The sequence below is a fragment of the Hyla sarda genome, chromosome 2 (assembly GCF_029499605.1).
Source record: "Hyla sarda isolate aHylSar1 chromosome 2, aHylSar1.hap1, whole genome shotgun sequence".
In the NCBI taxonomy this organism is placed as follows: Eukaryota; Metazoa; Chordata; class Amphibia; order Anura; family Hylidae; genus Hyla; species Hyla sarda.
In genome coordinates, this window is record NC_079190.1 from 180,506,813 (window position 1) to 180,523,558 (window position 16,746).

The following is a 16,746-nucleotide window of genomic DNA, read 5'->3' on the forward strand; positions in this document are numbered from 1 at the left end:
AAAAAAGTTTTTTCCTCGAATACCCCTTTAACAAAGCAGTGCGACCCCATGTTAAAGTGGCAGTAAACTTTTAGATAACCAAAAATAATGGTGTATAAAAAAAGGGGGTTCAGTCACACCAATATTAATAAATCTCCCACATTAAGAGCCCTTGATTTATTCTGGATAAATTCTTACTATCAAAAAATATAAAAAATAAAGCCATTCAGAGTAGCATCTCAGTATAATCTAGTACAATACAGACTTGTATGTTTTGGAGGTCACATATAAGGTTGCGTGTGGATTACTACTGTTATTTTCTTTATGTCATTGTGACTAAAAGAAGCAAATCAGCTACTGACCATATGCAAGTCTGCGTTGTGAGTACTAGATTACATTGAATATTGCCCTTTAAGGTGTCGCTTTGCTGTTTTATATGTGTAGGAGTGTGGTAGAGCTCAGGAACTGGTGCTATGTCAGTTAAAGGGGTATTCCAGGAAAAAACTTTTTTATATATATCAACCGGCTCCAGAAAGTTAAACAGATTTGTAAATTTCTTCTATTAAAAAATCTTAATCCTTTCAGTACTTATGAGCTTCTGAAGTTAAGGTTGTTCTTTTCTGTCTAAGTGCTCTCTGATGACACCTGTCTCGGGAAACGCCCAGTTTAGAAGAGGTGTGCTATGGGGATTTGCTTCTAAACTGGGCTTTTCCCGAGACAGGTGTCATCAGAGAGGATTTAGACAGAAAAGAACAACCTTAAATTCAGAAGCTCATAAGTACTGAAAGGATTAAGATTTTTTAATAGAAGTAATTTACAAATCTGTTTAACTTTCTGGAGCCAGTTGATATATAAAAAAAGTTTTTTCCTAGATAACCCCTTTAAATTTCCCTAAGATCAGGTTTTGCTGTTGTTTGTGAATAGGTTTATTATGACATGTCACATAGCATTTATTTTTTAATTTCCAGTGACATTTTAGGGCTTGTTTTTTGCAGTATCCATTGTGCTTTGTGATGAAACCTTTCATTTTACCACAAGTTATACTGCGAAAAAATGTTATGACACTCACCATGTGATCAAACAGTGATACCCAATTTAAATAACTTTTGTTTTGTCTGACTTTAAAAAAAAAAAGTAACGTGTATTGATGCTTCTTAGGGTGCATTCACACCACGTTTTTGCAATACAGTTCCCAAATCAGGTGTTTGATGAAAAACAGATTCCTCAAAACCTGACTAAACTGTATCAAAATGTGTGTACAAATTTTAACTAGTATACGGTTAAAAACCATATACGGTTTAAAAAATGAAGTCCGGTTGCATCCGTTTTTTAAGAAAAAAGTGTATACATTTTTATCTTTTCACTCCATTTTGAATAAAGTTTTACTTATTTGATTGAAATTCCAAGAAAATAAACTGTGCAAAGTCAAAAATCGTATGGTGAAAACCGGATGGAACCCTATGCACTTACAGTTCTGTACGGTTCCTATTGACTCCCATGGTAAAAAAAATACATATACGGTTTAATACGGTTTTTCACCCAGACCAAAAAACATGGTAGACTACAGTTTCGGACTAAACCGGATGATGCGTTTGACATACGGTTTACAATGTTAAAGGGGTACTCCGGTGAAAACCTTTTTTCTTTTAAATCAACTGGTGGCAGAAAGTTAAACATATTTGTAAATGACTTCTATTAAAAAATCTTAATCCTTCCTGTGCTTAGTGTTCCAAAAAGAAAGAAATTTCCTCTGTAGCATTCAGCAGCTAATAAGTACTGGAAGGATTAAGATTTTTTTTTAATATAAGTAATTTACAAATATGTTTAACTTCCTGCCACCAGTTGATTTAAAAGAAAAAAGGTTTTCACCGGAGTATCCCTTTAAGTCAATGCATACGGTTTTCTATATGGTTCCGTACAGTTTTTAACTTGAAACTGTATGCGGGAACTGTATAGCAAAAACGTGGTGTGCATGCACCCTTAGACAAATATTTATCATGCAGCCCATTACAGTGGGTCTTGCGCTACAGAAGTTGCTGTGTAAGGGTGCGGAAATCTCTGTCTCAAAGGAATAATGCTGCCCAATGTAACGGTTACAAATAGTTATTAAAATAAGCAATATACTCTTTCTTCCAAAAATACAGTTTTTTTTATTACTCTCATACCCCACACAACTTCTCATTGGCTATAATATAGACCTCACCCCCCCTCGCAGCGATGTCACTGACGTCCCATGCGTGCGCCGATGGCAACCGAGCAGAGGAGCGGAGAAGCAGAGAAGAAGCAAGGACGCGCGCTGGAGGTAAGTGTTTACCAGCGGTGCGTCCCTTCGGTGTTCTGACCACCGATCCTCCGATTCTGCTATGGACGGAGCGGTGGTCGGAACACTGAAATGGGGCAGTTCCCGGCGGTCCCCGCGTTTTTAAAGTAAACGCGGGCCGCAGGGACTTAACCCCTTAACGACGCAGGCCGTATATTTACGTCCTGCGCCGGCTCCCGCGATATGAAGCGGGATCGCGCCGCGATCCCGCATCATATCGCGTCGGTCCCGGCGGTAATCAACGGCCGGGACCCGCGGCTAATACCACACATCGCCGATCGTGGCGATGTGCGGTATTAACCCTTTAGAAGCGGCGGTCAAAGCTGACCGCCGCTTCTAAAGTGAAAGTGAAAGTGACCCGGCTGCTCAGTCGGGCTGTTCGGGACCGCCGCGGTGAAATCGCGGCGTCCCGAACAGCTGATCGGACACCGGGAGGGCTCTTACCTGCCTCCCCGGTGTCCGATCGACGAATGACTGCTCCGTGCCTGAGATCCAGGCAGGAGCAGTCAAGCGCCGATAATGCTGATCACAGGCGTGTTAATGCACGCCAGTGATCAGCATTAGAGATCAGTGTGTGCAGTGTTATAGGTCCCTATGGGACCTATAACACTGCAAAAAAAATGTAAAAAAAAAGTGTTAATAAAGGTCATTTAACCCCTTCCCTAATAAAAGTTTGAATCACCCCCCTTTTCCCATAAAAAAAATAAAACAGTGTAAAAAAAATAAAAAATAAACATATGTGGTATCGCCGCGTGCGTAAATGTCCGAACTATAAAAATATATCATTAATTAAGCCGTACGGTCAATGGCGTACGCGCAAAAAAATTCCAAAGTCCAAAAAAGCGTATTTTGGTCACTTTTTATATCATTAAAAAATGAATAAAAAGTGATCAAAAAGTCCGATCAAAACAAAAATCATACCGATAAAAACTTCAGATCACGGCGCAAAAAATGAGTCCTCATACCACCCCATACGTGGAAAAATAAAAAAGTTATAGGGGTCAGAAGATGACATTTTTAAACGTATACATTTTCCTGCATGTAGTTATGATTTTTTCCAGAAGTGCGACAAAATCAAACCTATATAAGTAGGGTATCATTTTAACCGTATGGACCTACAGAATAATGATAAGGTGTAATTTTTACCGAAATATGCACTGCGTAGAAACGAAAGCCCCCAAAAGTTACAAAATGGCGTTTTTTTTTCGATTTTGTCGCACAATGATTTTTTTTTCCGTTTCGCCGTGCATTTTTGGGTAAAATGACTAATGTCACTGCAAAGTAGAATTGGCGACGCAAAAAATAAGCCATAATATGGATTTTTAGGTGGAAAATTGAAAGGGTTATGATTTTTTAAAAGGTAAGGAGGAAAAAACGAAAGTGCAAAAACGCAAAAACCCTGAGTCCTTAAGGGGTTAACAGAGGCATACTTGTGTTCCGAAAGCATCTTTTGGAACACATGGATGTCCTGAGTCAAAAACACCCGGCGGGCCGGGTAAATGCGCTTCGCGGGCCGCATGTGGCCCGCGGGCCGTAGTTTGAGGACCCCTGCCTTAAGGATTCAGCGTTTTTCAGTTTTTGCAAAATCCATATTATGGCTTATTTCTTGTGCCACCAATTCTACTTTGCAGTGACATTAGTCATTTTACCCAAAAATCCACGGCAAAATGGGGAAAGAAATCTTTGTGCGACAAAATTGAAGAAAAAACTCCATGTTGTAACTTTTGGGGGCTTCCCAAACACTTCCCTCTCTTTATTCTGTAGGTCCATACAGTTAAAATGATACCCTACTTATATAGGTTTGATTTTGTCGCACTTCTGGAAAAAATCATAACTACATGCAGGAAAATGTATCGGTTTAAAATTGTCATCTTCTGACCCCTATAACTTTTTTATTTTTCCGCGTACAGGGGGTTTGAGGGCTCATTTTTTGCGCCGTGATCTGAAGTTATATTGGTACCATTTTTGTATTGAGCAGACTTTCTTTTTATAGCTTTTTATTAATTTTTTTATAGTATAAAATGTGACCAAAAATACGCTATTTTGGACTTTTGATTTTTTTTTACGTGTACTATATTTTTATAGTTCGGACATTTACACACGTGGTGATAACACATATGTTTATTTTTATCCACAGTTTTTTTTTTTATGGGAAAAGGGGGGTGATTCAAACTTTTATTAGGGAAGGGGTTAAATGATCTTTATTCACTTTTTTTTGCAATGTTATAGCTCTCATAGGGACCTATAACACTGCACACACTGATCTTTTACATTGATCAATGGTTTCTCATAGGAAACCATTGATCAATGATTCTGCTGCTTGACTGCTCATGCCTGGATCTCAGGCCCTGAGCAGTCATTCGGCGATCGGACAGCGAGGAGGCAAGGTAAGGGACCCTCCTGCTGTGTCACAGCTGTTCGGGACGCCGCGATTTGGCCGCAGACATCCCGAACAGCCCCCTGAGCTAACCTGCAATGATTTACTTTCACTTTAGACACGGCGTTCAACTTTGAACGCCGCGTCTAAAGGGTTAATAGCACGCGGCACCGCGATCAGTGCCGCGTGCTATTAGCCACGGGTCCCGCAATGACGCGGGGCCACGCCGTGGCTCCGCGTTATAGAACGGGAGCGGACTCATGACATACCGGTATGTCATGGGTCATTAAGGGGATAAAAAATGTTAATCCTTCCAGTACTTATTAGCTGCTGAATACTACAGAGAAATTTCTTATCTTTTGGAACACAGAGCTCTCTGCTAACATCACGAGCACAGTGCTCTCTGCTGACATCTCTGTCCATTTTAGGGTTCACACAGAGTAATTCAAGAGGAATTTACTCAAGTGATTCCTCTTGAATTCTCTGCTCCAAATTAATTCACATCTCCTCTGCCCATTGACTTTAATGTTTTTTCCGCTGTCCTGTTCACATTGCGAAAATTCTGCTAGCGGAATTCCGACGCTGAATTCCGTTCCGCTTGAAGAAAGAACATGTTCATTCTTCAAGCGGAATCCCCTAGCAGAAATCAATAGAAGTCAATGGTAAAAAAAAATTCCGCCTGACATCGTTTTCGCACGGAATTTGCACAGAAGTGGCTGAAAAACCCTTCACTTCTTTCTCCCCCATTTCCGAGATGTCAGCAGGGAGAACTATGCTCGTGATTCAGCAGAGAGCTCTGTGTTCCAAAAATATAAGGCTGCTTCAACACTATAAAAATACTTCCGTTATAAACCTCCGTCATAAAAATCTTGAAAATCGGCCGTTAGAAGATCCCATTATAGTCAATGGGATTTTCCTAATAGCCGTTTTAACCAGTTTTTAATACTGGCCGTTATTTTGTGATGGGCGAATGAACGGGAGAAATAGTGCATGCACTATTTCTCCCGTTACTATTGCCCGTCACAAAATAACGGCTGTTATTAATAACGGGCGATAACGGGTTAAAACGGCTATTAGAAATATCCCATAGACTATAATGGGATTTTGTAACGGCTGTTTAACGGATGATTTTTCAAGATTTTTATCACGGACGTTTATAACGGGAGTATTTTTATAGTGTAAAAGCAGCCTAAGAATTTCCTCTGTAGTATTCAGCAGCTAATAAGTACTGGAAGGATTAAAGGAAAACTGTCAGATATTTTCTCCTGCACTATCCACAGTACTGATGAATAGTGCGGGAGACGTTGATTAAAACGAGCCCTACCTTGCCCAGATCCGCCCGGCCGTTTGCCCGCAATTGTGGTTTAATTCTATGTGTATATCTTGCTGTAACTGGCATGGGCGGGGCTTCTGCACTGACGTCAGCGCCGCTTATGAATATTCATCCCCCTCCAGTTAGGAGCGGCAAAGAGATGGAGAGCTGGAGGGAGGGGGGATGAATATTCATAAGCGGCGCGGACGTCAGTGCCAGTTAACCTACAGAAGCCCCGCCCGTGCCAGTTATAGCAAGATATACACATAGAATAAAACTACAATTGCAGGCGAACGGCCTGGCGGATCCGGGCAAGGCTCATTGGAATCAGCGTCTCCCGCACTATAGTGCAGGAGAAAATATCTAACAGTTTACCTTTAAGATTTTTTACTAGAAGTAATTTACAAATCTGTTTAACTTTCTGGCGCCAGTTGGAAAAAAAAAAAAAGTTTTTCACCAAAGTACCCCTTTAACTCGGAATACACCCTTAGGGTGCGTTCACATATACAGGATCTGCTGCATATTTTGAGCAGCTGATTTTGATACCCAGTAACTTCAACGGGTAGCAAAACCAGACACACAAAATATGCAGCAAATCCTGTACGTTTTAGGGTGCGTTCCCACAGGACATATACGCAGCGTATTTCACGCTGCGCAAAATTTACGGCAGCAGCGGGAAATACGCTGTGTATTCCTTGCTCACTATAAACACAGGGCTTTCCGGCGGCAGCCCGATGTGTGCAGTGAGTTTTGGAGGCGGAGCCACACGTCACAGTCACGCCGGCACGCGGCCCCGCCTCTAAAACTCACTACACGCATAAGGCTGCCGCCGGAAAGCCCTGTGTTTATAGTGAGCGAGGAATACGCAGCGTATTTCCCGCTGCTGCCGTAAATTTTGCGCAGCATGAAATACGCTGTGTATACGCCAGGTGGGAACGCACCCTTAGGGTCATTTTATATTTGCTGCAGCAGATTTTGCTACCCATTAAGCAATGAGAAAAAAATATATACATGATGTAGCAAAAATAAGGAAGAGGAATAAATAATTCCCATAGTCTCCAGCCTCAGGGGAAGTCTCTTGTCAGAGCATCATGCCCCCTCAGCTTTAGGCGCTCCCCATAGCACAGAACACAACCCACATGTCGACCCCCATTCACACCAGTGCGTTCTACCCGTTCCTCCCTCTGTAGAAGCCGTCACCGCTTTACTAAGGAACCGTTATCTCCGTCACAAAGCAACATTGACAGCAGGCCCCTCCCCTTCCTGGCCGGCCACGTGACCTCGCGTACAGCTCTCGGCACATAGTTATGTTGGCTTCCGCCGACGCTTCTTGTCAGGTGTAAAAGAGCGGTCTGCAGAGCGGAAGTGTGAATGCTGCCAGTTATCCCATGCATGTCAGGGGCAGTCATAGGTCAGTGTGTGCGGGGGCAGAGGTGCCTGGGCAGCAGCGGGTGGTGGTGGTGGTATGGGACCATGTATGTATGTATGTGTGAATGGGGGCGTATACGTGCTCAGCTGTTCATTGCTGGAAATGGTGACATAATGTTATGTAGTATAGCCAAGGTAACACCAATAGTGGCCTCTCAGTCACGGGTATTGTAAACTGCTTTAGAGGGTATGTATATAACAGTGGTGTCCAAACCGTGGACCTCCAGATGCTGCAAAACTACAAAGGCAGTCCGGGCATTCTGGGAGTTGTAGTTTTGCAGCATCTGGAGGTCCACGGTTTGGACACCACTGGTATATACTGCTGGACCATGTGACTTGGTAGGAAAGATGATTGGTTAGGCTGGGTTCCTGCAATGCAGTTCCTGTGTCAGGTTTTTGATTAAAAAAAACGGATTCCTCAAAACCTGACTGAACTGTATTAAAACATGAGTTCAAATTTGAATCCATATACGGTTAAAACTGTATACGGTTTGAAAAATGATGTCTGGTTGCAACCGTACGCACATATGGTTCTGTACGGTTCCTATTGACTCTCATGTTAAAAAAAAAAAAAAAAAAAAAATGTATACGGTTTTTTACCTGGACCGAAAAGCATGGTAGGCTACGGTTTTGGGTACGGGAAAAAAACTGACACAAAACCGTACAAGATGCAAAACGGACACAACCTGATGCATCTTTTGGCATACGGTTTTCAATGGAGAGTCAATGCATACGGTTTTCAATACAGTTCTGTACGGTTTTTAAATTGAAAACGTGCACGGGAACTGTATTGCAAAAACATGGTGTGAACCCAGCCTTAGTGTAGAAAGTTTATCCACTTTTGTCTTCTGCTGTCAAAAATATTTCTAGGGGGTGCATTCACACCACGTTTTTGCAATACAGTTCCCGTATCAGGTTTTTGATGAAAAACTGATTCCTCAAAACCTGACTAAGGGTGGGTTCACACCACGTTTTTGCAATCCAGTTCCCGTGTCACGTTTTTTTTAAGGAAACGTATCGCTAAAAACCGTACTAAACCGTATGCAACCGTATATGCCGGATTCCGGTTAAAAACTGCATTCTAATAAAAAAAACTTATATATGGTTGCATACGGTTTTACACTAGAAACACTCCCAGATAGAAGATTCTAGAAGCTGGTGGAACTTTCAGAACCAACTGCGCATGTGCAGATTCGTAAACCGCATGTAACCGTGAGTGTATCCGGTTGAATACGGTTCTCATAGACCACCATTATATAAAAAATGGATACGGTTTTTCAAACTGACTTCAAACCGTAGTAGCCTACGGTTTGAAGTACGGGAAATTAAACGCTTTTAACCGTAACGGATACAAAACGTATGCAACCGCATGATACGGTTAACATACGGTTTGCAATACAAAGTCAATGAGTACGGTTCCATATGATTTTGACGCTCAAACCGTATACGGGAACTGTATTGCAAAAACGTGGTGTGAACCCACCCTAAACTGTATCAAAACGTGTGTACAAATTTTAACCCATATACGGTTGAAAAATGACGTCCGGTTGCATCTGTTTTTTTAAGAAAAAAACTTGTAAGTTTTTAACTTTTCACTCCATTTAGAATAAAGTTTCACTTGTTTGAAATTCCAAGAAAAAAATTGCAAAGTCAAAAACTGGTGAAAACCGGATGGAACCCTATGCACATACAGTTCTGTACGGTTCCCATTGACTCCCATGTTAAACTTATACAGTTTAAGGCTGCATTCGCATCTCGTTTTTGCAATACGGTTGCCGTATCCGGTTTCAGCAACAACAACAAAAACACGTATTGAACCGTATGCATAGACATTCCATTGACAACCATAGCATCCAGTTGCGCAAGTTTTGCTTCATTTACGGTTGTATGCGGGTTTTTTTCCGCACACAAAACCGTAGTCTACTACGGTTTGAGGTCCGGTTAAAAAAACGTATCCAACCTGTATACGGTTATTTTGCGTACAGTTATATCCGGTTTGCACAATACTGTTTTTTTTCATTTTATTTATTTTTTCTTGGAAATTCAATAAAAAAAACCTTTATATAAATGGTGACAAACATAAAACCGTATCCGTTTTTTTTCAAGGAAAACGTATTAATAAGTATGCAAACGGAAATCCGTTTTCAAACCATATACGGTTTAAAACGGGAGGAGGAGGCATATACGGTTGCATAAGTTTCGGTCCGGTTTGGAGACATACGTTTTTTGTACAGAAATGGGATACTGGACCCGTATTGCAAAAACGAGATGTGAATGCAGCCTAATACAGTTTTTCACCCGGAACAAAAAACATGGTAGACTACGGTTGCGTCTTATACGGACAAAACTGTATAAGATGCAAAACGGACTAAACCGGATGATGCATTTGCTATACAGTTTACAATGTTAAGTCAATGCATATGGTTTTCTATACAGTTCCATATGGTTTTTAACTTGAAACCGTATACGGGAACTGTATAGCAAAAACGTGGCGTGCATGCACCCTAATTCTGTATAGCAAAAACGTGGCGTGCATGCACCCTAATACTGTATAGCAAAAACATGGCGTGCATGCACCCTAATACTGTATAGCAAAAACGTGGCGTGCATGCACCCTAATACTGTATAGCAAAAACGTGGCGTGCATGCACCCTAATACTGTATAGCAAAAACGTGGCGTGCATGCACCCTAATACTGTATAGCAAAAACGTGGCGTGCATGCACCCTAATACTGTATAGCAAAAATGTGGCGTGCATGCACCCTAATACTGTATAGCAAAAACGTGGCGTGCATGCACCCTATGTGTTCACACACTAAGGATCTCTATTTGTAAAATGTACAGTTGCAGAATTTACATGGCAATCAGTCTGTTGGGACCCACCACGATCTCCTGAATGGAAAACAGCTCTGTGAGAGGAGTGTGTGCCGTCTGCAGCGCGCACCTCTCAGATCCGGTTCCCATTCATTCTCTATAGGAGCGCTGAAGAGATCTGAGTGCTGTAGTCGGGCATCTCTGGTGCTCCCATAGAACATACATGGAGCGCATTCTGTCTGCAACACACAATCTTCTCAGCGAGCCAGGTCCTGTTCTGGAAATCATGGTTGGCCCCAGCGACCAGACACTTATTCCCTATCCTGCGAATAGGGCATAAGTTGTTTTTCACTGGACCACTCCTTTAAAGGGGTACTCCACTGAATTTTTTTTCTAGAACGTTAAACAGACTTGTAAATTACTTCTATATAAAAATCTTAATCCTTCCTGGACCTATCAGCTGCTGTATGTTCCAGAAGAAGTTCTTTTCTTTTAGAATTTTCTTTGTCAGACCACAGTGCTCTCTGCTGACATCTCTGTCCATTTTAGGGACTATCCAGAGTAGGAGCAAATTCCCATAGCAAACCTCTCCTGCTCTGGACAGTTCCTGACATGGACAGATGTGTCAGCAGAGAGCACTGTGGTCAGACTGAAAGAAATTCAAAAAGAAAATGACTTCCTGTGGAGCATACAGCAGCTCATAAGTACTTTAAGGATTGATTTTTTTTTTTTTTTTTTTTAATAGAAGTACGGTAATTTACAAATCTGTTTTAACTTTCTGGCATCAGTTCATAAAAAAAAAAATTCCAGTGGTACTTCAAGAAGAAGTGCAGTGAAAAATAACAATCCAAAAATAATATCCAAAGGATAGGGGATAAGTTATAGATTGCGGGCGGTCCGACCACTGGAACACCTGCAATCTTCTGAATGGGGCCCCGGCAGTCTGCAGGAAGGGAGCGTGCTGACCCCCGCACGGAGCGGCGGCCGACACGCCCCCTCCAGGTATCCCATGGAGATACATGCAGAGGGTGTGGGGGTCGGAACGGCAGTTTCCAGCAGACTGTGAGTTCCCTTATTCAGGAGATCGCTGGAGGTCTCAGCGGTCGGACCCCCAGCAATCTTTAACTTACCCCCTATCCTTTGGAAAGTTATTTTTCACTGCTCTACTCCTTTAAAGAGGTATTGGACATCGTATCCCCAATCCAAAGGATAGGCATGAATGGAGGGGGCATGGCGTGATGTCATGAGGGAGTGTGGCCGTCACAGAATGCTGGGGGATGCACACACAGACATCTTATACTATATCATTTGGATAGGGGATACAATGTCTAAGGCCAGAAAACCCCTTTTAATAGATCTTTATTTCTTGGCCAAGGTTGTGATCAGTTCTTAATCATCTCTTGCTGTGGAGGATCTGTCCTGCTTTACAGTGACGGCCTATAGGCTGGCTTTACCCAGCATTATTGCTTGATGTTCCAGCTATATGTTGGGATCCCTGCAAAAGAGGAAAGCCATTTGTTTTGCAGTGCTCAGCAGTGTGTCCATTTGCTTTAAAGGCCTGATCGTAGTCTGCTGGTCACTACGTTGTGGCCACTTCTGGTGCCTATGTTTATTTTGCCATACTTAATACAGTTGACTCCATGAATGCATATGTGCAACAAATGGCTCGAACATAGTCACCAGCTGACTATATTGACCCCTTCCCGCAAATGGACGTGTATACACTTCCAATAAATTTTTTATCACAATGTCTGTTGGCATGGTGATAGAAACGTCATCTCAGCTGTCCTGGACAGCTGACCGATGACACTATGCAGCAGGGGACCAATCAGACTGGTCCCCTGCTGCAGATCGTTGTCATTAGTCAGTCAGTTAGTCACTGACTAATGACAGTGACTTGCGGGGTTCCGGGCTGATCGGGTCTCTGGTGACCCGATCGCCCGGAAAATAGGGATGAACGGAGCAGTCAGAGACCGCTCCAATCCATCCTGAGTGATGGGAGCGAGGTGGCAGCTGCCACCTCGCTCCTAAACCCCTGCCATTGGTCGTTAGGACTAGTAATCAATGGCAGGAGGGGGGCGGGAGGTTAGAGGTTAAATCCCTGCTTTGCCCCTCCCCCGGATGTCGGGGCAGAGTGGGGGGAAGATGGCGGATGGTCCCGGGACCGGCAATCGTGTCGGGACCCGCGGCGGTATCTGGACCGACAGCGCGGGAACGGCGGAAGCAGCAGTGAAGATCAGCGGTAAGTGATCTTCACGGCTGTGTTCCAGGAGTTGCCAAACTACAACTCCCAGCAAGCCCAGATTGCCAAAGGCTTTCTGGCCATGCTGGGAGTTGTAGTTTTGCAACATTTGGAGGCCCGCAGTTTGGAGACCACTGCGCAGTGGTCTCCAAACTGTGCTCTTACAGATGTTGCAAAACTACAACTCCCAGCATGCCCAGACAGTCCAGGCATGCTGGGAGTTGTAGTTCTGTAACATGTGGCCCTTCAGATGTTGCAGAACTACACACTCCAAGCATGTCTGGGCATGCTTGGAGTTGAAGTTTTGCAACATCTGGAGGGCTACAGCTTGGACACCACTGCACAGTGGCCACCAAACTGTGACCCTCCAGATATTGCAAAACTAACTCCCAACATGTCTTTCGGCGGTCTGGGCATGCAGGGAGTTGTAGTTTTTCAACAGCTGGAGGCACCCTTTTTGGGAAACACTAAGTTAAGTAACAAACTCAGTGTTTTGCAACCAGTGTGCCTCCAGCTGTTGCATAACTACAACCCCCAGCATGCACTGTTAGCAGTATGCCTCCAGCTGTTGCATAACTACAAGTCCCAGCATGCCCTCAGTTGTCACTGCATGCTGAGTTGTAGTTGTTGCAACGGCTGAAGGCACACTGGTTGTGAAGTTTGTTACCTAACAGTGTTTCTCAACCAGTGGGCCTCCAGCTGTTGCAAACTACAACTTCCAGCATGCACTGATAGACCATACATGCAGGGAGTTGTAGTTTTGCAACAGCTGGAGGCACACTGGTTGCGAAACACTGAGTTAAGTAACAAACTCTGTGTTTTGCAACCAGTGTGCCTCCAGCTGTTGCATAACTTCAAACCCCAGCATGCACGGACAGCCAAAGGGCATGCTGGTTGTGGTAGTTTTGCAACAGCTGGAGGTTTGCGCCCCCCCCCCCCCCAATGTCAATGTACAGTGTACATTCACATGGCCGGGGTCTGCAGCGAGCTTCTTGCTACAAGTTTGAGATGCAGCAAGTTTTCCGCCGCAGCTTAAACTCCCAGCGGGAAGCTCGCCGTAGACCCCGGCCGTGTGAATGTACCCTAAAAACGCCACACTATACTACATTACACAAAATAGAAAGTAAAACGCTACATACACATACCCCTACACAGACCCCCCCCCCCCCCAAATAAAACATTTCTCATATGACACTGTTTTCAAAACGGAGCCTCCAGCTGTTGCAAGACAACTCCCAGTGTTGCCGGACAGCGATTGACTTTCCAGGCATGCTGGAAGTTTTGCAACAGCGGGAGGCACCCTGTTTGGGAAACACTGCCATAGGGTACTTTTGGTATCGGAGGCAAGTGCCATTCTTTCATCCGTTTCCGTCCTTATGCAAATCCCTTATTTAGTCTTCAAATGCGCATGGCGCTCTCTCACTTCAGAGCCCTGTTGTATTTCAAGGCAACAGTTTAGGGCCACATATGGGGTATTTTCGTACTCAGGAGAAATTGCCTAACAAATTTTGGGGGGCTTTTTCTCCTATTACCCCTTGTAAAATTTGGGGGGAAATCAGCATTTTAGTGAAGGAAAAAAAATCATTTACACATCCGACTTTAACGAAAAGTCGTCCAAAACCTGTGTGGTGTTAAGGCTCACTGTACCCCTTGTTACCTTCCTTGAGGGGTGTAGTTTCCATAACATTATGCCACGTGGATTTTTTTTTTGCTGTTCTGGCACCATAGGGGCTTTCTAAATGTGACATGCCCCCCAAAAAAACATTTCAGAAAAATTCACTCTCCAAAATCCCATTGTCGCTCCTTCCCTTCTGAGCCCTCTACTGCATCTGCCGAACACTTGACATACACATATGAGGTATTTCCTTACTCGAGAGAAATTGGGTTACAAATTTTGGGGGGATTTCTCTCCTTTTACCCCTTATAAAAATACAAAAACTGGGTCTACAAGAACATGCGAGTGTAAAAAATGCAGATTTTGAATTTTCTCCTTCACTTTGCTGCTATTCCTGTGAAACACCTAAAGGGTTAACACACTTACTGAATGTCATTTTGAATACATTGAGAGGGGCAGTTTTTATAATTGGGTAATTTATGGGGGATTTCTAATAAGGCCCCTCAAATCCACTTCAAACCTGAACTGGTCCCTGAAAAATTCTGATTTAGAAAATTTTGTGAAAAATTAGAAAATTGCTGCTGAACTTTGAAGCCCTCTGAGGTCTTCCAAAAGTAAAAACATGTCAACTTTATGATGCAAATATAAAGTAGACATGTTGTATATGTGAATCAGTATATAATTTATTTGGGATATCTATGTTCCTTACAAGCAGAGAGTTTCAAAGTTCGAAAATTGCAAAGTTTTAAAAATTTTTATGAAATTTTGGAATTTTTCACCAAGAAATGATGCAAGTATCGTCGAAATTTTACTGCTATGTTAAAGTAGAAATATGTCACGAAAAAACAATCTCTGAATCAAATTCATAAGTAAAAGCACCCCAGAGTTATTAGTGCTTAAAGTGACAGTGGTCAGATGTGCAAAAAACGCTCTGGTCCTTAAGGTGAAAATGGGCTTGGTCCTTAAGGGGTTAAGGCCATAAAAGTGAGTAGACCTGCAGTAAGCTGGGACATACAGCAATAAAGCTGTTTGAACCCAGTCCTGGATATGAATGGCCACTGTGTAATTTTACACTGCACTGTCACTTGCACAAACTTTTTATACAATTTTTTTTTTTGGGTGGAAAAATGCTGTCTTGTCCCTGCAGCTCTTGCCTGTGTGTTTGTACAGAGACAAAATACAGGAAGTGAGTGGGACAAGCAGGACTTTGTGCAGGCTCCCAGCTTGTCGATCAGCCTGCTGTGTGAGCCAGGGACATGTCACAGAGCCTCCTTGTACAGAGCCCTGCTTGTCCTCAGTGCACAAACGCACACAGGCAAAAGCTGCAGGGACAATACAGCATTTTTTTCAACCAAAAATATACACCTTTTTTCCTCAAAAGCCTATTACAGATATAGATATATATAATGTTAATTACTACTTTACATAATGTTTTGCAAATGACGGTGCCTATTCAAGTTTTCCTGTGGTGGCGATGCAGACAAACAGAATGCTTACTACCAGATAACAGCTGATCAATGGGGCTGGGGGGTGTACATTTTATGATCTGCTAGTTGTTTTTTAATCTTTTTTTTCTAATCTCTCAAGGGTTTTAAGTTCAAAGGTTAAACTTTGCATTAATAACCTCAGACCTTTAACAGGATTCTTCAAATTAGAAGTCCCATAGAGAGTGAAAGATTTTTTAATACAAGTAATTTACAAATCTGGAGCCAGTTGATATATAAATAAAAGTTTTTCCTGGAATACCCCTTTTAAGTCTGTAGAGAATAAATTAATGAAATGCTAAAAGCCTTTTTAGGGTACATTTGATGCATAGTTTACTACATTTTGCAATAGCTGATTTTGCTACCCATTGACTTCAATGGGTAGGTACCAAAAGCGGCAGCAAAATATGCTTTTGCGAACATACCCTTAGACAGGTTTCCAATGATCTTTGACAGACAGAACTGTGTGATTTGCTGCTCTAGTCTTCCTAATAAACAACCACAAACCCTGATGGTCTACCCATTTTAACATGTTAGGACCCAAACATTAAAATCTAAGCACAGTCCCGCAGTACTGCAATGTATAGTTCTTGATGGTTGGGTTACATTAAAGCCACTTGTATAGTGATGTAGCAAAGACATAGGTTGCAGTAGTGGTGACCTGACTAACCTGGTACTTCTGGAAATGGATTTGTAGAGAATACCTCGTACATTTAGTTGACTGCTTTTTTTGTTATCTTCTTGTGTTCTAGAGTAAACTAGAGTGGAATTGCTGAGTAGCAGTATCTCTGCACTACTGATAAGCCTTATCATGCCTGCCAACAAGGTTTTACTGCCTGTATTAAAAATGAAAGTGGATGAACTATTTCTATATTGGCTGAGTGAGACACCAACACAGCTACTACTGAAGGACTATTTGAGAAGAATTAAAAATGGAGAAAATGTTATGCCTGAAAACTTTGAGGACAGTGGAGACTCTTCTAGAATGCAGCCTGCTAATAAAATGCTAGATAACCTTTCCTTATCACCAGTGACTTCTAGTCCTCCATCTCGCTCTCCTTCTGCTTTGCCCATTGGAGCCTTTGGCAGCCCAAGAAGTGGGCACACTCCAAGAACACACAGATCCAGTGGGTCAAGACTGGTAAGTGTATATGTTGTGATCTGTATCTAATAAA

At 42.6% G+C, this 16,746-nt stretch overlaps 1 protein-coding gene across 2 annotated transcripts in view; it reads left to right on the forward strand.

Moving 5' to 3' along the window:
* Window positions 1-7,245: 7,245 nt before the first annotated feature.
* Window positions 7,246-16,746, forward strand: part of PPP2R3B (protein phosphatase 2 regulatory subunit B''beta) — a 104,941-nt gene continuing 95,440 nt past the window's right edge. Inside the window, exons 1-2 of one of the 2 annotated variants that reach the window (XM_056555839.1) lie at window positions 7,246-7,399; window positions 16,324-16,712. In XM_056555839.1, the coding sequence (XP_056411814.1) occupies window positions 16,383-16,712 (330 nt within the window). In that variant the 5' untranslated portion in view covers window positions 7,246-7,399; window positions 16,324-16,382. Of the gene's footprint in view, window positions 7,400-16,323; window positions 16,713-16,746 lie in introns of those variants that run through there. The other variant, XM_056555841.1, reaches the window with a different exon arrangement.